Raw genomic sequence first — 25,260 nt, 5'->3', positions numbered from 1 at the left:
GGTGTCAGAGCTGGGAAGAGGGACGCTAAGGAAGGAAACTGGAATCATGCTTGCTGGAAGTTCACCCCAATAAACATCGAATTGTTTGCACCTTTGGACTTTGGGTATTGTTGCTCTCTGTTCATGCAAGAAGGACCAGGGAAGTAAGTGGGTGAAGGAATAAGCCTCCTAACAATCCTTACTTCTGCGCTGCTGCTGACGGCGGTTCTGCCTTCAGAACTGAACTCCTGGCCAGAAACCACCACTCTCCGGCTGCCCCGCTCTGAAGGCAGCGCTGCTGCCTGCAGCAGCGCAGAAGTAAGGTTAGGAGTACCGCAACCTCCCCTACAAAACCCCTTGCAACCACCCCACAACTCCTTTTTGGGTCAGGATCCCTACAGCTACAACACATTTAAATCTGAAATTTCATAAGCTGAAATAATGAAATTTACTATTTTTAAAACCCTATGACTGTAAAATTGACCAAAATGGACCATGAATTTGGTAGGGCCCTACTCATTTGATATGTCCAAGGTATATCTTGACATGGTGACTGTATGTGTCCACATGAGCTGCGCTGAAAGGCTACACATCAATAGTGAATTGCCTTCAGGTAACATATAGAGCAGAAATTAGCTAAGAAGTATCAGGTATCATTTAAACACTGGAGCTATTAGGGGGTCATTAACTGGTCTGTCAGCTGCCTTACCGGTCTGTTTCTCTGTCTGACAAGGGGGTGAAGTGGATTCATAGAATCACAGAATATCAGGGTTAGAAAGGACCTCAGGAGGTCATCTAGTCCAACCCCCTGCTCAAAGCAGGACCAATCCCCAACTAAATCATCCCAGCCAGGGCTTTGTCAAGCCTGACCTTAAAAACTTCTAGGGAAGGAGATTCCACCACCTCCCTAGGTAACACATTCCAGTGTTTCACCATCCCTCCTAGTGAAAAAGTTTTTCCTAATATCCAACCTAAACCTCCCCCATTGCAACCTGAGACCATTACTCCTTGTTCTGTCATCTGCTACTACTGAGAACAGTCTAGAGCCATCCTCTTTAGAATCCCCTTTCAGGTAGCTGAAAGCAGCTATCAAATCCCCCCTCATTCTTCTCTTCTGCAGACTAAACAATCCCAGTTCCCTCAGCCTCTCCTCATAAGTCATGTGCTCCAGTCCCCTCATCATTTTTGTTGCCCTCCGCTGGACGCTTTCCAATTTTTCCACATCCTTCTTGTGGTGTGGTGCCCAAAATTGGACACAGTACTCCAGATGAGACCTCATCAATGTCGAATAGAGGGGAACAATCACGTCCCTCGATCTGCTGGCAATGCCCCTACCTATACATCCCAAAATGCCATTGGCCTTCTTGGCAACAAGGGCACACTGCTGGCTCATATCCAGCTTCTCGTCCACTGTCACCCCTAGGTCCTTTTCCGCAGAACTGCTGCCTAGCCATTCTGTCCCTAGTCTGTAGCTGTGCATTGGGTTCTTCCGTCCTAAGTGCAGGACTCTGCACTTATCCTTATTGAACCTCATCAGATTTCTTTTGGCCCAATCCTCCAATTTGTCTAGGTCTCTCTGTATCCTATCCCTGCCCTCCAGTGTGTCTACCACTGTAACCCCTAGGTCCTTTTCTGCAGAACTGCTGCCTATCCATTCGGTCCCTAGTCTGTAGCGGTGCATCGGATTCTTCCGTCCTAAGTGCACTTGTCCTTGTTGAACCTCATCAGATTTCTTTTGGCCCAATGCTCTAATTTGTCTAGGGCCCTCTGTATCCTATCCCTACCACCCTCCAGCGTATCTACCTCTCCTCCCAGTTTCAAAGCCATGCAGCAAGTCAAGGCTGAGATGGGATTAGAACTCTGCTTTAGCCTGCTAGATTGGGCTGCCGCAAAACCGTTAGGGCATGGAGATGACCTGGTCCCCTACGTACCTGAAAATACCAAACCAAACCTCTAAACCATATAGTAAGAGGGCTGGGGTCTGACTCTAGTGGAAATCAAGAGTGACTTGACTGAAAGAGCACCACCACTGTAAAGCACAATCAGAAAAGGCTGCCTCCCACCCCACCCAAGCTAGAGAGGTGGACACACACCAACACACATGCACGCATACACACTCTCTCCCCTTACCTAAATGATCACCATGTAATTGCCAGGCACAGTTCAGAGATGCAGGGGCCATATGGTGCCAACGGGATACAGCAGGGAGGCTCTTTCTGTAACGGGGCTGCCATGATATTTGGTGTCCACTGCCTCTATTCAGCAGGCACTGGGTGCTGGAGAATAGATGTGTCAATCTATGGCACCACATACTGGGGAAATTCAAGAGGAAGGAGAGAGACCAGTGTTACTGTGGCTGGTTCTATGTTACTATTTATCATAGAATCATAGAATATCAGGGTTGGAAGGGACCTCAGGAGGTCATCTAGTCCAACCCCCTGCTCAAAAGCAGGACCAATCCCCAATTAAATCATCCCAGCCAGGGCTTTGTCAAGCCTGACCTTAAAAACTTCTAAGGAAGAAGATTCTACCACCTCCCTAGGTAACGCATTCCAGTGTTTCACCACCCTCCTAGTGAAAAAGTTTTTCCTAATATCCAACCTAAACCTCCCCCACTGCAACTTGAGACCATTACTCCTTGTCCTGTCCTCTTCTACCACTGAGAATAGTCTAATAATATCTTTATTACAGAGGTGGCAATCAGGTCAAAGATAGGGCCAACCCAAAATAGTTTAGTTTACAGTCTATGTTACTGACAAGACACAACAGCTAGATGAAAGACAAGTGTGGGTGAAAGTAACAGTATTAGGAGCAAGTTTAGGTGAAGCCTGGCAGTGTGCCCAAAGTAAAACCGAGTTGTTTCATGTTACATAGAATCCATCATGTTCTCTAGTTCAAATCAACAAGTGACCCGTGCTCCACACCATCTACCTAGCCATCATCAGTTGTACAATAAAAATAATTTAATATGCTTCAGGTTTTTAATTAATAAGTTTTTATAATAGGGAGCTTTATTGCTGAACTTTGAATACTACTACTACTATATTCTCTCAATTACTGCACAGCCACGCAGGTTTCTAAGCTTCAATCGGAACCCACCCAGCTGTCTTGGTGGCAGCAGGAATCCGCATCTGTTATAACAACACTGACAGGGCACCCATCACAATGATATCTGGGAGCCCTTTACTCTGCTTTTAATCAACAGCTTTAGATCAATAACATTAAATATAGGAATGTTTGGAAATTATAACTGCATCAAGCAGGAGATGGAGAATATAGACTGATTTTTATCTATTTCATTTTTGTCATCATTTTGGGTGTTTCCTTCATCATTTTATCAATCACAAAAGAAGGTTTTCCCTAACTCTGCTTTGATTCGCCATACCTTTCTATTCTTCTGAACACCAAGCCTGATCTCTTTTCCAGCATCTCCACTTAAGGCTTTACTTGTTCATGGATATCCAGGTGCTGGTAAGAACAGCAGCAATAGAGCGGCTGCAAGTTTCCAAAGCCCAGATCCTCAAAGGTATGTAGGTACCTAACTCTTACTGGAGTTAGGCACCTAAGTATCTTTGAGGATCTGGGTCCAAGACCCTATCTGCTAAGCAGAGGAAGTAACTAGGTTACTCTCTCTGAATAATAGAAAACAGAATGACCTTTATAAAATGGAAGTTGTTTGAGATTAGACATAACAGAATTCTAAGGTTAGAATATCAGTAAAATGATTAATTGAACTCAGTACATAAATTATTCATAGACAATAGGAAACAACAATCAGGAAGTTGCTAATTCTGGTGGTTACTAAAACCTAATAATCCCTCTTAAACAGGCTGCAAGCAAGCAGACTGTTTTGCTAATCATCTGCTTTCAGCTTAGAATCAAAGTGTTTTGGCTCAACGTATTGGAGAGGGTGGGGCAGAAGGAAGGCAGGAAAAAGAGAAAAGTATGCTGCTGCCTTACAGGCCTGTGGCTTGGGACAAGCCCTTTTGAAGCGCTGAATTATCACCGTAAGTGCCTAAGCATGAAAGACATTGAAAACTTACATGCACCACCACTCCTAGCACCAAAGTCACCACCTACATCATTCCTGTATTAGGTGATACCATGGTTCGGAAATCACAACAGACTGGCCAGTGTTAAGTTTTTAAATGATGTCCAACGTACAGCAGTTTTTAAAAAAAAGGGGGAGAGGGTCAGATAATTTGCACTTGGGATACTTTTCATCCAAGGATCATGTCAAGGTTCCTCCCCCACTCTGAACTCTAGGGTACAGATGTGGGGACCTGCATGAAAAACCTCCTAAGCTTATCTTTACCAGCTTAGGTCAAAACTTCCCCAAGGTACAAAATATTCCACCCGTTGTCCTTGGACTGGCCGCTACCACCACCAAACTAATACTGGTTACTGGGGAAGAGCTGTTTGGACGCGTCCTTCCCCCCAAAATACTTCCCAAAACCTTGCACCCCACTTCCTGGACAAGGTTTGGTAAAAAGCCTCACCAATTTGCCTAGGTGACTACAGACCCAGAACCTTGGATCTTAAGAACAATGAACAATCCTCCCAACACCTGCACCCCCCCTTTCCTGGGAAATGTTGGATAAAAAGCCTCACCAATTTGCATAGGTGACCACCGACCCAAATCTTTGGATCTGAGAACAATGAAAAAGCATTCAGTTTTCTTACAAGAAGACTTTTAATACAAATAGAAGTAAATAGAAATAAAGAAATCCCCCCTGTAAAATCAGGATGGTAGATATCTTGCAAGGTAATTAGAGTCAAAAACATAGAGAACCCCTCTAGGCAAAACCTTAAGTTACAAAAAAGATACACAGACAGAAATAGTTATTCTATTCAGCACAATTCTTTTCTCAGCCATTTAAAGAAATCATAATCTAACACATACCTAGCTAGATTACTTACTAAAAGTTCTAAGACTCCATTCCTGGTCTATCCCCGGTAAAGACCAGCATACAGACAGACACACAGACCCTTTGTTTCTCTCCCTCCTCCCAGCTTTTGAAAGTATCTTGTCTCCTCATTGGTCATTTTGGTCAGGTGCCAGCGAGGTTACCTTTAGCTTCTTAACCCTTTACAGGTGAGAGGAGCCAGGAATCCTGGCCAGGAGGGATTTCAAAGGGGTTTACCCTTCCCTTTATATTTATGACAGATCACAAAGTACTTTATAAAAAATGACTAACTACGCTTCCCCTGCCTCTAGGAAGTTGGTAAGTATTCCCATTTTACAGTTGGGGAAACTGAGGCACAAACAGGTCACTGTGAAGCAGAGACTACAACCCAGGAGCCCTTTGAATCCAACTCCCTTGCTCTGACCATCTGACACTGCTCCCTCCTACACAAAATTAATTAGTGAATCAGATAGGATTGAAACAAATAAGTACCCAACATTCCTAAGAGCCAGATGCCACAAGAAGGCCTTGTCTAAATGAACATTAGTATGTGGCAAGGAGTGTAAATCTAGCCTGAAGTAGGCTGTCTGCTGTCATGCACTAGGCGTCCACGCGGACCCTGCTGCCATGCACTAACAGTTTCATAGTGCGCTTTAATTTATGCTGCTTTGATATGGGAGAAGATCAGTATGCACTAGGGGACTTATAGAGAGTGGCAGCAGGGTTCACATGGACAGTTTGGCCTGGTCTACACTGGGGGGGAAGGAGGCGAGGGCAAGCGATCTAAGTTATGTAACTTCAGCTACGTGAATAATGTAGCTGAAGTCGACATATTTAGGTGTCTGAGGTGTCTTCACTGCGGTAAATCGATGGCTGACGCTCACCTGTCGACTCCGCCTGTGCCGCTCGCCCTGGTGGAGTACTGGAGTCGACGGAGAGCACTCGTCGGTTAATTTATCGCGTCTAGACTAGATAGGATAAATCGATCCCAGTTGGATCAATCGCTGCCCATCGATCCAGCGGGTAATGTAGACAAGCCCTTAGTACGCAGCAGGCTAGTGCAAGGTAGACCAACACCCCAGCTTGCTGAAAACTAAGCATTTGTTTAAACAAGATCTGAAATAGTGCAATGGCTACACATGGAAGTGAGTTAGCCAGGTCTCATTTTAGTCCCTAATTATTCACTTCACAGAGTCACACAATGTCCAGTAGGTGCTCAAGAGAAATTGGGGCCAGAATGGCAAGCCATAGTGCTGCAGCTCAGGAATAAGGTGCCCTGGCAGAGCTGGCTGAGGAAAGGGGACAGTGCCTGCTTTTCCACTATGTCTGGCTCTAGCCAGCAACAGTCACTCATTTTTGTGGACAAACTTCATACTTCTATCATCAGCAACCCTAAAAAGAGAATAAGCCAAAACTGGTGAAAAACCTTTACAATAATGAAACGGCAAACAAGTCTTCAAAAGATGCTATCTTGAGCTCAGCCGTTAACTATGACATTTATACAATTTACAAATCCAAACTGTATTACATACTATGTACACACTGAACCCGAGACAATATCCCTGAGACTCTCATATTGGCTTTAAAAAAAAAATCTACAGTTTTTTTGCTCCTTAGATCTGTTTTGGATGAAACAGGGTTAACAGAAGCAGCTTAACCAAGAATTTGATTGCTTCAGATTACAAATGGGTGGTTCTTTAGATGAGAGACACACTTCTGTATTAATTGTCAGTTATAAACTAGTACAGAAGAGGGACAAAAACTACCTAGCCAATGTAAGGATAAACTATCTCCTGCTTTGATATCTAAGTGTCAAGTAAATAAGACCAAATGCATTCAGTTCTGAAACACCCTGCAAAGACGACACGAACTTTCATTTTGGTGAGCTGTAAACTACAGACTGCCAGTCAAAAGGTTAATTTTAGCTAATGACTTCGATGAAGTTCAACTAGCAGGTTAAGAAAAAGCCTGGTCTAGCCCAACACCATACCATGCATTTGGTATTTCATGACAATCTCTCCTTTCATACTATATATTGAAGAGCACAGTGGTTCATTTCAGCTTTTGGAGCATCCACAAGTTTAGCTGAAAGAAAACTACAGGGTCTATATACATTTCTACATACAGAACACAGAATAGAAAGATTGCTGCTACAAACCTCTTAAGAAAACAGCCTCTGCCTTTGGGAGCTTGAACTGTAGTTATCTCCTTCCACACACACACTCCTTTTATTTCCTTCCTCTTTCAACATCAAAGGTTGCCAGAGAATAAAAACATTTAGTGGGTAAATGATCTGCTTATAGAAAAGGAGTACTTGTGGCACCTTAGAGACTAACCAATTTATTTGAGCATAAGCTTTCGTGAGCTACAGCTCACTTCATCGGATGCATACTGTGGAAACTGCAGAAGACATTATATACACAGAGACCATGAAACAATACCTCCTCCCACCCCACGAATCTTATGTAGCTCACGAAAGCTTATGCTCAAATAAATTGGTTAGTCTCTAAGTTGCCACAAGTACTCCTTTTCTTTTTGCGAATACAGACTAACACGGCTGTTACTCTGATCTGCTTATCTAATCCAATCAGAATCATACTGTGTTTCTGCTCTGTTGGCAGGAGTCAGTCACTGCAATAAGTGCATTCAGTGTATTTCATTCAAGTCTCAGTTACGGATATTAAAACTAAAAGGAGAATTTGAGAAGCTGAAACCAAAAATCCATATACTGGAGAGCATTTACATTAGGTGCCAGTTTAATGAATCCTGACTGAGAGCAGCAAGTTAGACCTGTCCTCATTAAAATTAGCCATTTAGACAGCTACATATTCTTGTATTCATCTTACCTTTATACTGTTGACCTTTAAGTTGTCCACATTACAGACAGATCTAGTTATCAATGCAGAGAAGTGCAATGGCTTGAGGTACCAAGACGAAGTCCCTTAAGATTCAACAACAAGTGGGCACGTGGAAGAAGCAGCTAAACCATCTCAGTCTGAATCCAAATGATCAGAGGACTTTGAGACAGGAAAGATGTATTGGATCATCAAGCCCATCCCTCTATCAGGGCAGGATAGAGTTGTACACAGAGAACTTAAGACACTGTTTTACGCTATTTATGCAAAAGGCCAAGAACAACAGGAGTGAGAAAGATATAAACATGTCAATAGAATCTTAACTCAAGACAAAGAGTATAGGGGTGGGAGGGAGAGAGACTACTAGGGAAGGGAATGCAAAAGGGTGGAAAATTTAAGCAGTGGTGCCGGTATGGTTATTTAAGAAAAAACACCATAGCACAGCCTTCTGGAGAAAGAGTAAAAAAACCCATTTGTTGCTATAGGAGGCATAGGGACTAGAGCTGCAAGTAACAAAATAGTATCTCTGCAGAGGATACAAGAGGAACTTACAGTGAATGAAATCAGATGGCCTTTCAGTTCATTTATTAAAGTCCTTTCAGTTCCCATTTTAAGGAAAGAAAAATATTGAGCAAAGGAAGTTAGTTAGGATCCAAAAGTATTAAAAAAAAAATCCTTGTATTGATTTAATTTTTTTTTTTGGTAGAGCATTAAATGAATCTATGGTCTCCATCTAGATTTTAGCGAGCAGATCATTATCATCCCACAAAACCCCACATTATGCCTTCCACTACCTGGGAAAGAGTATGTCATAGTCCAGTGCTGGATTAACAGCACTGTTTAACAACAACAACATTTACTTGTAATCAATGAGGCTGCAAACTCTTGTTCTAATTTGGCTTTTTAAAAAAAGTTTTTCATCAAATGCTGAATGGCTCATATTTACTCTTCCTTTGATTAATCCTTTATTTTCTTACAAGCTTTGAACTAAAACCAAATGTTTCCAATTAATGACTTGGTAATGTAGGAAATAGGGCAGAATTTCAGTATTGCAACCAACCCCCAAAAACATTAGCATTTAAAAAAAAAAATTGCACACTGTTCCCCCTAAGCAGCCTGAGAAAAATGTATATTGTCTGCAAGTCTCAGCCAGGATAAATATTTGCTGCTGGTTGCCTGAAGAGACAGTTGCATCTTTAATCTAGAATTTCTATGCTGCTTTAGAAAATGCAACCAACCATCATGAGGCCGCACTGCTAGAGTTAATATAACCTTTGTGAAGAGAATACTGATTAAACAGGGACAATGCCGAAGGCTGATAAGGAGATGCCTCCCTTGGGAAGGTTACCATTCAGTGCCAGGGGTAAATGAGAGAGTTATTAAAACTATATCAAGCACTGAAAGTCCAATCATAAACCAAGTGAAATAATCAATAGGTACATAAAACCCAGTGATAATGGGTGTCTAAAATTACATGCATGCTCATAATGCATTTCCTATAGTAACATAGCAGCAGTTTTAACTATTTATGGAGCACATGTTACACAGCACAAGTACCACTTATAAAAAGAAAACCAACACAAGTAGTGGATTACACTCTTGTATCAACCTGAATTATTTTCTCTGCCAAGAAACAATCTTCCGGATTTACTGCACTACACTGCAGCAACAGGCAGTTTTCCCACACTGGATCTCTGCTATGACAAATCCCCACTCCCCTTTCCTCCACAATTAAGGTTATGTCAACAGTTAAGTAGTTAATAAAGACATCAGGAGACAATGTCGGCTCTGCAATTAATTTTGCTTGAAATGAAAGCCATAAGACAAATACCTGGTGTTTAACGCTGACTGCTTGAGACAAGACCCACCTTGCAGTAATTGTATTGAAATCTGCCAACTCTTAACTCATTTGCATCAAGAATTTCATCTGCTTCTTTTTAAAGACCATAGCACATTATTCTTTCTGTAATTCTCTTTTCCAGCAGACTAACCAACCTTCTTTTTTATCTCCCCCACACATGATCACATTTACGATAGTACTTACTTCATTCAAATGGTCCAATTTAACATGGTTCTATTTTTGCTGGGTCTGTACTCTGACACTAATTAATCTTGGGCTAAATGCAGGAAAGCTAGCTCTCAACATGTCAGAGGTGTACTGCCACCTGCTAGAGAAGAGGTAAAAACAGTGCCCTCCCCCTTAATGAATGACCATTGACAGAAGCATAGAGAAACCTATTATAATTCACAGATTAATAAAATTTGAAGTAATAATCCCGCTGTGAACTTTGGGTCAAACCATATTAGACATGGGTTTGAACTGTAGTGAAGACAGGGCCAAAATTTATCTGGGTCCAGGGCATTTTGACAAATGCAAATCAGAGCAGACCCAAACAAGCTGAAAATTCTTGCCTAGTTTATATGTGTGGTTTTTTCCATTATTTCTTCTACAAAGGAAAATATTTAACTTTCTTATAAAGCTAAAGTGTCTTCAGCACTGAAGTTTTATAGCACACATCAACATATACTCAGGGTTTGGTTAAAAGAAGCAAGTAAAATACCCCAAATATTTTAAAACTCTGCATGCTGTCATAGAAGTTATTTTGTTGTAGCCAGAAGAGTTAATAATTAGACACCCTACTGGACTAGAATCAATGTATAACTGAGTAGAGAGCTCATATGTAATCTAGTGGCAGCATATTCTAGCGAACTAAGTTTGAGGCTGGAACTGTGGACACAACACTTGACATCTCTGTTTCAGCTTTCCCTTCTGTAAACAGGGACAATAATATTTACTTAATTTTTAAAGGTGCTGGCAGGATTAAAGTTTGTACAACATGTTGAAGATGTTAAATGCTATGTAAGTGCTAAGTATTAGATTACATTGTCCCCAGTGGGTGAAGAGATGATAGCATTGACTGGGAAAAGGCCTCTCCACTCCACTGAACCCATGTAGACCGCCGTAGATCTGACTGACAGTAGGGCAACACACATGCATCCTGTGCAAATAGGTTGTTTAGATAAAACAGATTTTATCAGGCAGCTGCCAAAAGTCTTTTGAGAGTTCAGCTCCCTCCCTAACTGCTGGCACTCCTGTCCAAATAGCCTGTTATGGCTAACTAACCAAACAGCATCATCTAAGCAATTGTTGCCAAAAAGTCATGGCTTTCACTGGAAAAAAAGGTCAAGCCATCCTTTTCCCACACATCTCTCCACCACAGTCTATCACCCAGAGAACAGGCTGAGCCTCCCTTTCACGTCCACTGAATGTCATTCTTTCATTTTAAGGAATCTTTTAAACAGATATTAAGAACAGAAGACCAGGATAATGTACTTTTGATCTAAGCAACATGGGATGATGCTGGAGTAAGCTGTAGTCTATAGAGACAACATCACATACTTTTCCACATCCCCTAAGCAATCATTTGCCTGATAGTCTGGAAATTGCTCGTGTTCTAAGGATTAAAAATCCTCCAGTGAATCAATCCCAATTTAAACCAGAAGCAGATTGTTTCAGCAACCTCTTTCTACACCTAAACCAAATTTGTGTACCAAGTGTGCTATCATTCAAACTTGGAAAGTAGCCTTGTCTGGATTCAGGTGGTCTATCAATCAGATAGTTCAAAGGTCAGCTTCCTCTCCCACCCTAAAGTTTAGTAAAGTAAATGGGGTACAGGACATCAGGGCAAAACATATAAATCTAGTTTTGACAGTTTAGTCCATCTAAAGCAGCAACACTGTGTAAAAGCACCTGGAAGGGCAGGAGATAGAAAGAGGTCAACCATTCTCTCTCATCCCTCCAACCTTTTCACGAGTTCACAGAACCAGTTATACAAAAATTACAACACACCACACTAGTCTCTAAGCAAGACAGTACTTGGAATGTTTCTCCAATAACTTTAGAGCAGTAATAAAGCACTAAGATAGCTGCTCTTACACTTTAGGAAAGCAGTTTTACTACAGAAATTGAAGTCTACACACAAGACGACTGGAGCTGGACAGGGGGAAAAAACAGTTACTAACCTTTCCGTAACTGTTGTTCTTCGAGATGTGTTGCACATGTCCATTCCAATTTAGGTATGTGCACGCCCCGAGCATAGCTGTTGGAAATTTTTCCCCTAGTGGTATCCGTTGGCTTGGCTCCAGAGCCCCCTGGTGCTGCGCACTCATAGCGCTGGTATAAGGGGGCCCCGCCGAGCCTTCACTCCTCAGTTTCTTCTTACCAACGACTCCGAGAGTGGGGCCAGTGGATGGGTCTTGGAATGGACATGTGCAACACATCTCGAAGAAAAACAGTTACAGAAAAGTTAGTAAGAATTTTTTCTTCTTTGAGTGTTTGCACATGTCTACTCTGATTTAGGTGACTCACAAGCTGTAGCACAGGAGGCGGGCTCGGAGTTCAGGGGCAAGCCGACTGTAGTACTATTCTGGTACACAATTTGGTACACAAATTTGGTTTAGGTGTGGAAAGAGGTTGCTGAAACAAAGAATCTGCTTCTGGTTTAAATTGGGATTGATTCACTGGAGGATTTTTAATCCTTAGAACACTAGCAATTTCCAGACTATCAGGCAAATGATTGCTTAGGGGATGTGGAAAAGTATGTGATGTTGTCTCTGTAGACTACGGCTTACTCCAGCATCATCCCATGAGTAATGGCATAATGAGCTGAAAACGTATGTACTGAGGACCAGGTTACTGCTCTGCAGATATCCTGAATGGGGACCTGAGTCAGAAAGGCTGCTGATGAGGCCTGACACCTTGCTGAATGAGCCGTGAAGTTTGGCGGAGGGGGAAGGACTGTGTGGTCAAAGCAAGTTTTGATACAAGATGTTACCCATGACGAGATCCTCTGAACGGAAATGGGAAGACCTTTTAGCTATCACTATGAAGAACTGTAGGGTTTTGGTGGAATGGCTTGGTCCTTTCAATATAGAACGCCAAAGCCCGCCTAACATCCAGAGAGTGCAAGCATTGTTCCTCCCCATTAACATGAGGTTTAGGCTTTAAAAAAGGCAAAAATATGGGTTGGTTGCAGTGAAACTGGGACACCACCTTAGGAAGGAAGCTCAGGTGTGCACGTAACTGCACCTTGTCCATAAAGAAGATTGTATAAGGAGGTTCTGCAGTGAGGGCTCGGTTCTCTGACCCCCTCCTGGCCAATATGATTGCCTCTAGAAAGACTACTTTCCATGAAAGGTGAAGTAGTGAACATGTTGCTAGTGGCTCGAAGGGTGATCCCATCAATTTTGAAAGGACAAGATTCAAATCCCATGGAGGGACTGGCTTCCTCATTTGAGGGAATATCTTCTCCAGGCCTTTAAGGAAGCAGATTACCATTTTATGAGAAAAGATCCATCTATTGCCTATCTTCAGATGGAATGTGGAGATGGCTGCCAGGTGGAACTTGATCAAGGAGAGAGCCAAGCCCTGCTCCTTCAGGGATAGAAGATAGTCTAAGATGAGTTGTAAGCGGGTTTCCAGAAGTGACATTCCATGTTGTGAAAACCAAAAGGAGAAACGCTTCCACTTGGTGCAATAAGCTTCCCTCGTAGAGGGTTTCCTGCTGCCTAGGAGGATTTTATAGACCTGCTCCGAAAAGGCTCGCTCATCAGGATTTTTCCATGAAGACTCCATGCTTTCAGATGCAAGGAGCCAAGGTTCTGGTGGAGCAGACAGACACCTGTGGTCCTGAGAAGTCAGGTCTGGATGGAGCAGAAGTGTGACCGATGTCTCCATGGACAGTTGAACTAGCATTGTGTACCAATGCTGCCTGGGCCAAGCTGGAGCTATTAGGATGTCTCGGGCCTGCTCCTCTCTGATCTTTATCAGCATCTTGTGAATCAGTGAAATGGGCAGAAAGGCATAACACAGAACATGTCAGCAGGAAGGCATCTGTGATGGATTCTGGGCTGTGACCCCTCACGGAGCAGAACTGTTGACACTTCCTGTGGGCATGTTTAGCAAACGGATCTATCTGGAAATAACCCAACCTGTGGAAGATGTCCCATGCGACATTCGGGTGAAGGGACCACTCATGGTGAGAGGAAAAGAACCTGCTGAGGTGATCTGCGAGGTGGTTCTGTACCCCTGGCAGATAAGAAGCCTAAAACTCGATTGCATGAATGCTGCAGAAATCCCATAGACTGATTGCCTCCCGACTCAGAGGGGATTAACAGGCCCCATCTTGCCTGTTGATGTAATACATGGCTGACATATTGTCCGTGAGAACCAAAACGGTCTTGTTTGTAATATGGGGCAGGAATGCCTGGCAAGCTAGACAGACCGCCCTGAGTTCCCTGATATTGATATGGAGCAATAGCTCCTCCTGTGACCATAGACCTTGTGTTCTGAGATGACGTAGATGGGCTCCCCAACCTAGCGCTGAGGTGTCAGAGACTGGATGTGCAGATGGTTGGGGCCTTGTGAAGGGTACTCCCTTGCATAATACTCTGGGGTCCAGCCACCACTTCAGGGAGTCAAGGACTGAGGCGGCACAGTGAGGATCCTGTCCAGATGGTGCCTGGACAGGGAGTACACCGAGCTCAGCCAAGCCTGGAGAGGTCCGAGTCTCAGCCTTGTGTGCTGCATTACATATGTGCAGGAAGCCATGTGACCGAGAAGGCTTAAGCACAGTCTGACTATTGTGATGGGGTGGGACTGAAGGGAGCATATTAACGACTGAATTGACTGGAAACGTTCATCTGGGAGACAGGCCTTTGTCAACGTCCAGTCGAGAAGAGCCCCGATGAACTCTATTCTTTGAACAGGTGTTAGAGTTGACTTCTGTATGTTTATCACAAGGCCCAGGTCCCAGAAGGTTGACTGTATAAGGGCAATGTCGGACTGTACTTGTGCTGGGGCCAGCCTTTGATGAGCCAGTTGTCCAGGTACGAGAAGACATGCAATCCTCTTTTCCTTAGGAATGCTGCTACCACTGCCATACATTTGGTAAAGACCTGCCAGGCAGTTGAAAGGCCAAACGGGAGGCCAGTGAAGTGATAATGCCCCTGATTCACCACAAACCTCAGGAATCATCTGTGACCTTGGAATATTGAAATATGAAAATATTAGTCTTTCAAATCGAGGGCAGCATACCAGTCCCCTGGATCCAGCAACAGAATGATGGATGCCAAAGAGACCATCCAGAATGTTAGCTTTTTGAGGTAACGATTGAGTTTGTGCAGGTCTAGGCTCGGCCTCAGGCCTCCCTTGGCTTTGGGAATCAGGAAGTAACTGGAATAGAACCTCTTTCCTCTTAGCTGATGTGGAACCTCTTCCATAGCTCCATTCAAAGGAGGGACTGCACCTTCTGCTCTAGCAGAGGCTCATGAGAAGGGTCCCTGAAGAGGGACTGGGAAGGGGTGGGGGAGAACGTAGAAAGAAACTGGAGGGTATACCCTGTGTAGCAAGAAGAGGACCTGAAACATAAGGTCTTGTATCAGAGGCCTGAACTAAAGTAACGGTCAAACTTTGCTGAAGCATAGTCAGGTTGTGAGCAAGAGCCAGATCCTGGTCACAGAATTTGGCAAGCACAGGGCTAATATTGCAAAACGCATATTCCTAAGAAGCACTGGGCACAGAGTACTTACACAAGCACATTCCAGAAGGGTGGTACCAGAACACCTTGATACCAGCACATTCCCCAAAGATAACAGGAACACACTGACCCATCCTAAAGAAAAGGTCAGGATGACAGCATGATGGATGGAGATGTTTTGATCAAACCAACATGTACAAGGCAACGGGTGGCACCCTGGTATATCAGGGGTACTATGTAACTTGTTTGAATTGGTGTATAAAGATGTATCTCAGAGGGAGTGTCTTTGGCCAGCTTACGGGGCAGTGGAAAGTCCCATCACTGACTGAGCTGTGTCCATTGTCACGGGCATACATGTATTAGTGGTCCGGTAGAGTCTGCGTGATACTAGCACCGTGCTTCATCAACAATAAACCTGGCCGGGTGCCTTCGTACCTTAACAGATTTTGTGGTCTTTGGGCAGTTCGCTCGAGATCTGCTGTGTCAACTATCTGCACAGAGCTGGGACAGCACACAGGGAGAACAAACGCAGACAAACATCTAACCACATCCCAATTCTACTGTGTTTAAAACCCAGCAGTCAGAAGTAACCCATTTCCAGGCCTTGAGGAAGTGGGTAAGGCAGTCAGAAAAGATAGGGAATGGATCCTGAGATTGGGGGGGTTGGATGTCATCCTCAAGAATCTTGTCAAAATGAGTGTCTCGAGTTGTGTGAGCAGTGTGGGCCCAATTAAGAAGGTCCTGTGATGGAGGAGGGTGGAGGTGGTCTTCTACTGAATCCCCTACTCCTTCTTCTCTGGTCATGGCTAGGCTCCTGGGTGTAATAGCGCTTAACTGCTGGGGTCTGTATTGCCTTCTAGGCTGAGACAGGTTATGTAGCCCTAGAGATTTTAATGTGGACTTAGAATCTTTAAGGCCATGAAGCCTAGCATCTGAAAAGAGCAAAGAGCCTTCAAAGGGCAATTCCTGCATGCAGTGTCTTCTGGACCTCCTGAGGAAAGCCAGCTTCTCACAAACAAGAGCTCCTTCTCATGGTAACCACCATGGCCATGGATCTAGCTGCAGAATCAGCAGCATCCAAGACCACTTGCAGGGAAGCCCTGGCAATTGTCTTGCCCTCGTCCACCATTGCTGAAAACTCCTGCTGGTTGTCTTGAGGGAGTTTCACTTTAAATCTGCCCATTGACTCCCACATGTTAAAGTCATAGCGATCCAGCAATGCTTGCTGGGTTGCTATGCAAAATTGGAGCCCTCCCCACCCCCATCGAGTATGCTTTTCTGCCAAGTAAGTCTAACTTCTTTGGTTCCTTTGCTCTCTGCACATGATCCATCTGTCCTTGCTGGTCCCTCTCGTTGGCCACCACCACCATGAGAAATCCCGGCGAGGGATGAGAAAGTAATAATTCACAGCCCTGAGCTGGAATGAAATATTTGTGCTCCATTCTCTTGGCTGTGGGTGGGAGGGAGGCAGGCGTCTGACACAGGACTTTAATCGGCTTCATTATTGCCTCATCGCAGTGGCAGCACAACTTTTGCAGGCCCTGATGCTGATAAAATAGCCACCTGCTTTAGCAAGTCCTGGGGGTTCTTAAATCATTAGGGGCGGGAAGGGGAAGCCCTCTTTGCTATAAGATCGTCATCCAGTGAAGAGTAGGATGTGACATTCTATATGTTCGGGGAGCGGGCTGTAACCCCCATATTCCTAATTTTCATATAATTGTAATTTTACATATAAAGCATGCCTTGTAAGGTATCGGGGAAAGGTTATGATCTCCTGAAAGTCATTTCTCTATCCATATATGTATATCATTAATGTGTATGAAGTTATGAGAATTGTGTAGTATGGTTGTCACTAAAACATGCTGTAAGTTGAGGGAAACAGCAGGATATTTGCTCCCCAGAGGCAACAGCAAGGAAAGTAACCAATGCCCAGGCAAGGCATCAAACAACCCATCAACAGCCATTGTCCAGCAAGGAAGCTACAATGCAATGACTCACCTGCATGAGGCCACACCACGGGAATTGCTCAACCTTGCTTAGCTTAGAGAGACTCAGTAATGCTCACCTGACTCTGAAGGGGGGGAGACACAAAACCAAGGGGGAGGAAAGGACATGATAAAAGGAACAGATGTTTGCCCTGCTCTTCCTCTCTCTTCCACCTACATCTACAGACACCACACCAAGCGACTGAAGCACTGATCAAAGGGGAGAGCCTGGCTGAAGAGCAACCAGCCAGCCTGTGGTGAGAAGCATCTAAGTTTGTAAGGACAATGAAATAAAAGCAAAATGCAATCAAAGCTGATCTTAACACTTTCAATTGACCAAATCATAGAATCATAGAATATCAGGGTTGGAAGGGACCTCACAAGGTCATCTAGTCCAACCCCCTGTTCAAAGCAGGACCAATCCCCAACTAAATCATCCCAGCCAGGGCTTTGTCAAGCCTGACCTTAAAAAATTCCAACGAAGGAGATTCCACCACCTCCCTAGGTAACACATTCCAGTGTTTCACCACCCTCTTAGTGAAAAAGTTTTCCTAATATCCAACCTAAACCTCCCCCACTGCAACTTGAGACCATTACTCCTTGTTCTGTCATCCACTACCACTGAGAACAGTCTAGAGCCATCCTCTTTGGAACCCCCTTTCAGGTAGTTGAAAGCAGCTATCAAATCCCCCCTCATTCTTCTCTTCCGCAGACTAAACAATCCCAGTTCCCTCAGTCTCTCCTCATAAGTCATGTGTTCCAGTCCCCTAATCATTTTTGTTGCCCTCCGCTGGACGTTTTCCAATTTTTCCACATCCTTCTTGTAGTGTGGGGCCCAAAACTGGACACAGTACTCCAGATGAGACCTCACCAATGTCGAATAGAGTGGAACCTTCAGCTCTCCAGTTTCCAGGCTGTGGAGTTTTGCAGTGACATCTGTGTGTTGTTATAAATGCATGTATGTGACAGGTCTGTCTTAGAAACTTGAGCTATATCATAGAATCATGGGACTGGAAGAGACCTGGAGAAGTTTGATAATTGGGTCCTATATTGAGCAAAGCAGAGTGCATTGGACTGTCAAAACAGATATTTGGAGAGAGAGTTTCGTAGAATCATAGGACTGGAAGGGACCTCGAGAGGTCGTCTAGTCCAGTCCCCTGCACTCATGGCAGGACTAGGTATTATCTAGACCATTCCTGACAGGTGTTTGTCTAACCTGCTCTTAAAAATCTTCAATGATGGATCAATCAATTCAATCAATTCTTGACTTCTTGTGCTTTGACTTATAATCACTTAAAATCTGTTTGTTTATTCTACCTGAAGCAATGCGTTTGCTTTGAAGCATGTCAGAGGCTCCCCTTGGGAGAACAAGCCTGGTACATATCAATTTCTTTGTGAAATTGATAAACTCATATAAGCTTGCAGCATCCAGCAGGCATAACTGGACACTGCAAGACGGAGGTTCCTAGGGTTGTCTCTGGGACTGGAGGTATTGGCTAGTGTCATTCAGTTACAAGTAGCTGGGAGCAGCTTATATCCCAGAGGCTGTGCGTGAACAGCCCAGGAGTGGGGGTTCTCACAGCAGAGCAGGGTAAGGCTGGCTCCCAGAGAACAAGGACTGGAGTGACCTAGCAGATCACCAGTCCAGATAACACCAGAGGGGAACATCACAGAGGAAGGGGCATGAAAAGCTGTCCTTTCTTCCATTGTCTCCTCTACTTGGGATGCCTGAGCCGGCTGTTCGGTACCAGTTACCAAACACGCCAGGGTATGTACCAGGTTGCAAGCCCAGGCCCATGCCGTGTTTGGTACTGTGTGCAGCTCCTGCCTTGGTACTGGTCGGTTCCAGCGTCTCTCATCACGGTGGTGCCACAGTCTCCAACCGGACCAAGAAAGAGCACCGCAAACTGGTGCCCTGGCCCAGGGGAAACCCATGCATTCTAGAATGGCCATTGCATGGGTTTCATCCCCCATAGGTCTATAGGCCAGGCATTCATCGCCGCTGTAGCTCCGGAACTCACCAATAGTCATGAGGAGTGGTGGCTGTAGCGCCGACGGTTCTGTTGGTACTCGGAATAGGTGCCTGAATCTGACCCCAGGGAGGAAGAGGCATACGAAGTGTGGTCCCCACAGCATTGCCGACCCTCCCGGTGCTGGTGAACAGTGCCGCAGTGAAGCTGGAGGGGAGGCAATCAGAGGTGGTTTCCTTCTAGAGAAGGGTCTCTCAATGGTGGAAACCTCAATGTTTCCTGGTGCCGCCAGGGGATCCCAGTACCGGCAGAGTCAAAAGGTCCCTGGCTGCCGCATACACCTCTATCATTAAAGGGACCGCAAATTGGTCGGCACAGTGTGCAGCTCCTTTTGTAGAGTCTGTGGCACCGGCATGTTTGTTGGGGCTGGTTGCCGTTGCGGGAAAGTGGACCATCCTGGGTCTCATCGCATCCCTATCTCCCTTGCTGTTGCTCTCTGGTGCCAGTGGACAGCTCTTGTTGTGATGCCTGAAGTGCCTCTTCTTTGGGGAGTGGCGCCATGGGCCTCTAGCAGTTGGCAGTGCACTCTGCACAGATGCTGATGTGCTCAGCGCTGAGTCCAATCTCGGTTCCGAGACAGGTCTCAGCGTGGCCTCCATAGGGAGAACTTTAAGTCTCGTTGCCCGGTCCTTCTATGTTTGGGGTTTGAACTCCTGACAAATCTGGCAGAGGTCTTTTCTATGGCCTTTTCCCAAGCACTTTAGTTGTCTCAAGTGTGGGTCACTGTTGGGCATAGGCTTCGAGCGGCGGCGAACCAGCTGAGCAGCGGGGGACAGCAGAGCAGCACACAGCAGGAGTTTGCCTGGGAGTTCGCCTGGAGTGAGCCCAGTGAGGCTTACATCTTGCCAACTTCTCTGAGGAAGCTCATAGTAAGAAGGTGGTATGGAAGGGAGGGGTTCAGCTATTGTGACCTGCACTGGATGTGCCATGTTTGTCTTTCTTCCACAGGACAGAAGTGACTGTGTGTACAAAGTGCAAGCTGGTCTCCATACTGGAAGAGAAGATTGAAGGTCTGGAGCAACAGATAACGACCCTGCGTTGCATACGAAAACGGAGGATTTTCTGGACAAAAGTCAGGATATGCTTCTACGGGCACAAAGCTCTAAAGATTTAGAGCAGGTTGCACAGCAGAGCCAAGAGGCCAGTGAAGAAGCTTGGCAACATGTGACCTCCAGAAGAAGAAGGGGGAATGTCCGAGTTCCAGCAACGCGGACACAGGTAACTAACCGCTTTCATGTTCTCTCCACAGGTACCGTTGCGGAGAGTGGACCAGATGATACGTCTGGGGGGAGAAAGCAGAAGGAGACTCCGCTGGTTGGAAGGCATGAGATGCGCTGTCCTGAGATGGGGGGGTTCCACGACACCACTCCCAAGAGAACGAGGCGGGTGGTGGTGGTCGGGGACTCTCTCCTCCGGGAGACTGAGTCATCTATGTGCCGCCCTGACCGGGAAAACCGAGAAGTCTGCTGCTTGCCGGGGGCTAAGATTCGCGATGTGATGGAGAGACTGCCGAGACTCATCAAGCCCTCTGATCGCTACCCCTTCCTGCTTCTCCACGTGGGCACCAATGATACTGCCAAGAATGACCTTGAGCGGATCACTGCGGACTACGTGGCTCTGGGAAGAAGGATAAAGGAGTTTGAGGCGCAGGTGGTGTTCTTGTCCATCCTCCCCGTGGAAGGAAAAGGCCTGGGTAGGGACCGCCAAATAGTGGAAGTCAACGAATGGCTACACAGGTGGTGTTGGAGAGAAGCCTTTGGATTCTTTGACCATGGGATGGTGTTCCATGAAGGAGGAGTGCTGGGCAGAGACGGGCTCCACCTTACGAAGAGAGGGAAGAGCATCTTTGCGAGCAGGCTAGCTAACCTAGTGAGGAGGGCTTTAAACTAGGTTCACCGGGGGAAGGAGACCAAAGCCCTGAGGTAAGTGGGAAAGCGGGATACCGGGAGGAAGCACAGGCAGGAATGTCTGTGAGGGGAGGGCTCCTGCCTCATACTGAGAATGAGGGGCGATCAGCAGATTATCTCAAGTGCTTATATACGAATGCACAAAGCCTTGGAAACAAGCAGGGAGAACTGGAGGTCCTGGTGATGTCAAGGAATTATGACGTGATTGGAATAACAGAGACTTGGTGGGATAACTCACATGACTGGAGTACTGTCATGGATGGTTATAAACTGTTCAGGAAGGACAGGCAGGGCAGAAAAGGTGGGGGAGTAGCACTGTATGTAAGGGAGCAGTATGAATGCTCAGAGCTCCAGTACGATACTGCAGAAAAACCTGAGTGTCTCTGGATTAAGTTTAGAAGTGTGAGCAACAGGAGTGATGTAGTGGTGGGAGTCTGCTATAGACCACCGGACCAGGGGGATGAGGTGGATGAGGCTTTCTTCTGGCAGCTCGCAGAAGCTACTAGATCGCATACCCTGGTTCTCATGGGCGACTTTAATTTTCCTGATATCTGCTGGGAGAGCAGTACAGCGGTGCATAGACAATCCAGCAAGTTTTTGGAAAGCGTAGGGGACAATTTCCTGGTGCAAGTGCTAGAGGAGCCAACTAGGGAGGGAGCTTTTCTTGACCTGCTGCTCACAAACCGGGAAGAATTAGTAGGGGAAGCAAAAGTGGATGGGAATCTGGGAGGCAGTGACCATGAGTTGGTTGAGTTCAGGATCCTGACACAGGGAAGAAAGGTAAGCAGCAGGATACGGACCCTGGACTTCAGGAAAGCAGACTTCGACTCCCTCAGGGAACGGATGGGTAGGATCACCTGGGCGACTAACATGAAGGGGAAAGGAGTCCAGGAGAGCTGGCTGTATTTCAAGGAATCCCTGTTGAGGTTACAGGGACAAACCATCCCGATGTGTCGAAAAAATAGTAAATATGGCAGGCGACCAGCTTGGCTTAACGGTGAAATCCTAGCAGATCTTAAGCATAAAAAAGAAGCTTACAAGAAGTGGAAGGTTGGACATATGACCAGGGAAGAGTATAAAAATATTGCTCGGGCATGTAGGAATGAAATTAGGAGGGCCAAATCGCACCTGGAGCTGCAGCTAGCAAGAGATGTCAAGAGTAACAAGAAGGGTTTCTTCAGGTATGTTGGCAACAAGAAGAAAGCCAAGGAAAGTGTGGGCCCCTTAATGAATGAGGGAGGCAACCTAGTGACGGAGGATGTGGAAAAAACTAATGTACTCAATGATTTTTTTGCCTCTGTCTTCACGAACAAGGTCAGCTCCCAGACTGCTGTGCTGGGCATCACAACATGGGGAATAGATGGCCAGCCCTCTGTGGAGAAAGAGGTGGTTAGGGACTATTTAGAAAAACTGGACGTGCACAAGTCCATGGGGCCAGATGAGTTGCATCCGAGAGTGCTAAAGGAACTGGCGGCTGTGATTGCAGAGCCATTGGCCATTATCTTTGAAAACTCGTGGCGAACCGGGGAAGTCCCGGATGACTGGAAAAAGGCTAATGTAGTGCCAATCTTTAAAAAAGGGAAGAAGGAGGATCCTGGGAACTACAGGCCAGTAAACCTCACTTCAGTCCCCGGAAAAATCATGGAGCAGGTCCTCAAAGAATCAATCCTGAAGCACTTACATGAGAGGAAAGTGATCAGGAACAGTCAGCATGGATTCACCAAGGGAAGGTCATGCCTGACTAATCTAATCGCCTTCTATGATGAGATTACTGGTTCTGTGGATGAAGGGAAAGCAGTGGATGTATTGTATTTTGACTTCAGCAAAGCTTTTGACACGGTCTCCCACAGTATTCTTGTCAGCAAGTTAAGGAAGTATGGGCTGGATGAATGCACCATAAGGTGGGTAGAAAGTTGGCTAATTGTCGGGCTCAACGGGTAGTGATCAATGGCTCCATGTCTAGTTGGCAGCCGGTGTCAAGTGGAGTGCCCCAGGGGTCGGTCCTGGGGCCGGTTTTGTTCAATATCTTCATAAATGATCTGGAGGATGGTGTGGATTGCACTCTCAGCAAATTTGTGGATGATACTAAACTGGGAGGAGTGGTAGACACATTGGAGGGCAGGGATAGGATACAGAGAGACCTAGACAAATTGGAGGATTGGGCCAAAAGAAATCTGATGAGGTTCAATAAGGATAAGTGCAGAGTCCTGCACTTAGGACGGAAGAACCCAATGCACAGCTACAGACTAGGGACAGAATGGCTAGGCAGCAGTTCTGCGGAAAAGGACCTAGGGGTGACAGTGGACGAGAAGCTGGATATGAGCCAGCAGTGTGCCCTTGTTGCCAAGAAGGCCAATGGCATTTTGGGATGTATAAGTAGGGGCATAGCAGATCGAGGGACGTGATCGTCCCCCTCTATTCGACATTGGTGAGGCCTCATCTGGAGTACTGTGTCCAGTTTTGGGCCCCACACTACAAGAAGGATGTGGATAAATTGGAGAGAGTCCAGCGAAGGGCAACAAAAATGATTAGGGGTCTGGAACACATGAGTTATGAGGAGAGGCTGAGGGAACTGGGATTGTTTAGTCTGCAGAAGAGAAGAATGAGGGGGGATTTGATAGCTGCTTTCAACTACCTGAGAGGTAGTTCCAGGGAGGATGGTTCTAGACTATTCTCAGTGGTGGAAGAGGACAGGACAAGGAGTAATGGTCTCAAGTTGCAGGGGGGGAGGTTCAGGTTGGATATTAGGAAAAACTTTTTCACTAGGAGGGTGGTGAAACACTGGAATGCGTTGCCTAGGGAGGTGGTGGAATCTCCTTCCTTAGACGTTTTTAAGGTCAGGCTTGACAAAGCCCTGGCTGGGATGATTTAATTGGGTATGGGTCCTGCTTTTGAGCAGGGGGTTGGACTAGATGACCTCCTGAGGTCCCTTCCAACCCTGATATTCTATGATTCCCACAGGAGGAGCATGCCTTGAACCCCATGAAATGAGGCAGGCACTGGTGCCGGGACCTCCTTTCCAGACATGGAGAGGTGCCCTGCTAACCTTAACTTACTAAGAATCTACTAAAACTACCTATTTAAAAAACACTACAACTAACTATAGATAACTATATACAAATAGCCAATTAAGGACAACCGCCAAAAACTCTTTGCCAAGGCAAAGAAAGGGATGTTCTGAACAGTCGTCACGGGTGGTAAGAAGGAACTGAGGAGTGATGAATCGGCGGGGCCCCCTTATACCGGCGCTATGAGTGTGCGGCACCAGGGGGGCACTAAAGCTGAGCTGACAGATACCACTAGGGGAAAAATTTCTGACAGCTGTGGTTGGGACATGCACACACCTAAATAGGAATGGACATGTGCAAGCACTAAAATAAGAAGAGGAATTAAGGTGTGTAATTTTTCTGAGAGAGAGGGCTATATAAAATATGGGAATACACTGAAAATGAGAATGAGAGCAAATATAATGAGCAAATATCTATACCCTTGTGAGGGAAAATTCACAGGACATAAAACTCAGGTTAAGGCCCTGACTTTGGTCAAGCTTGCCTGCAGGCCGTAAACTGAGATCCTGCTTGCTTATGTTTGTCAAGGGGTAGGAGAAGGCACAGTGGAAAGTCCCCAAAACAGAACAATGGTTTTCTGTGCATAAGGGGCATGAAGGGGCAGGATGGAAAAGTCCCAGACAGAACAAATTTGCAATAGACAAGCTTATGAAATATATAACCACAACAGTTGTGTTAGAAAGGTCACTGACTGCAAAAGAACAGACAGTGAACAACAGGAAGGGCCTAGTGGGGGAAACGCTTGTTTTTGCTTTTGACCAGTGATAATTTTGCAATGTATTCCAAATAAGGTAATTAATATGGAAGTATGTGTAATTTGCTTGTGGTTTTAAGCTTTAAAAAGCTGTGTGCGCTTTGCTTCGGGGGGCAGCTACTTAGAGCTGTTACCCCCCCTGCGCTTGTAATCAATAAAGGAGCTTCAGGCTTGTTCTGATCCAAATACAATGAGTGGTTAATTTTTCCACGACACCCTGAAGGGGGTTTTGTATCA

At 45.5% G+C, this 25,260-nt stretch overlaps 1 protein-coding gene across 5 annotated transcripts in view; it reads right to left on the bottom strand.

The window, feature by feature from the left end:
- Nucleotides 1-25,260, bottom strand: part of TMLHE (trimethyllysine hydroxylase, epsilon) — a 47,661-nt gene that overhangs the window by 18,569 nt on the left and 3,832 nt on the right. For 2 of the 5 annotated variants that reach the window (XM_073360557.2, XM_073360558.1), the window contains exon 3: nt 2,110-2,291. The exons of 1 other annotated variant lie outside the window; for it this stretch is intronic. In XM_073360557.2, the coding sequence (XP_073216658.1) occupies nt 2,110-2,290 (181 nt within the window). In that variant the 5' untranslated portion in view covers nt 2,291. Of the gene's footprint in view, nt 1-2,109; nt 2,292-9,785; nt 9,955-25,260 lie in introns of those variants that run through there. 2 more of the 5 variants (XM_073360559.1, XM_073360556.2) reach the window with 2 other exon arrangements.

Source organism: Lepidochelys kempii, chromosome 9 (assembly GCF_965140285.1).
Source record: "Lepidochelys kempii isolate rLepKem1 chromosome 9, rLepKem1.hap1, whole genome shotgun sequence".
Taxonomy (NCBI): domain Eukaryota; kingdom Metazoa; phylum Chordata; order Testudines; family Cheloniidae; genus Lepidochelys; species Lepidochelys kempii.
This window is presented reverse-complemented; position numbering and strand designations above follow the sequence as displayed.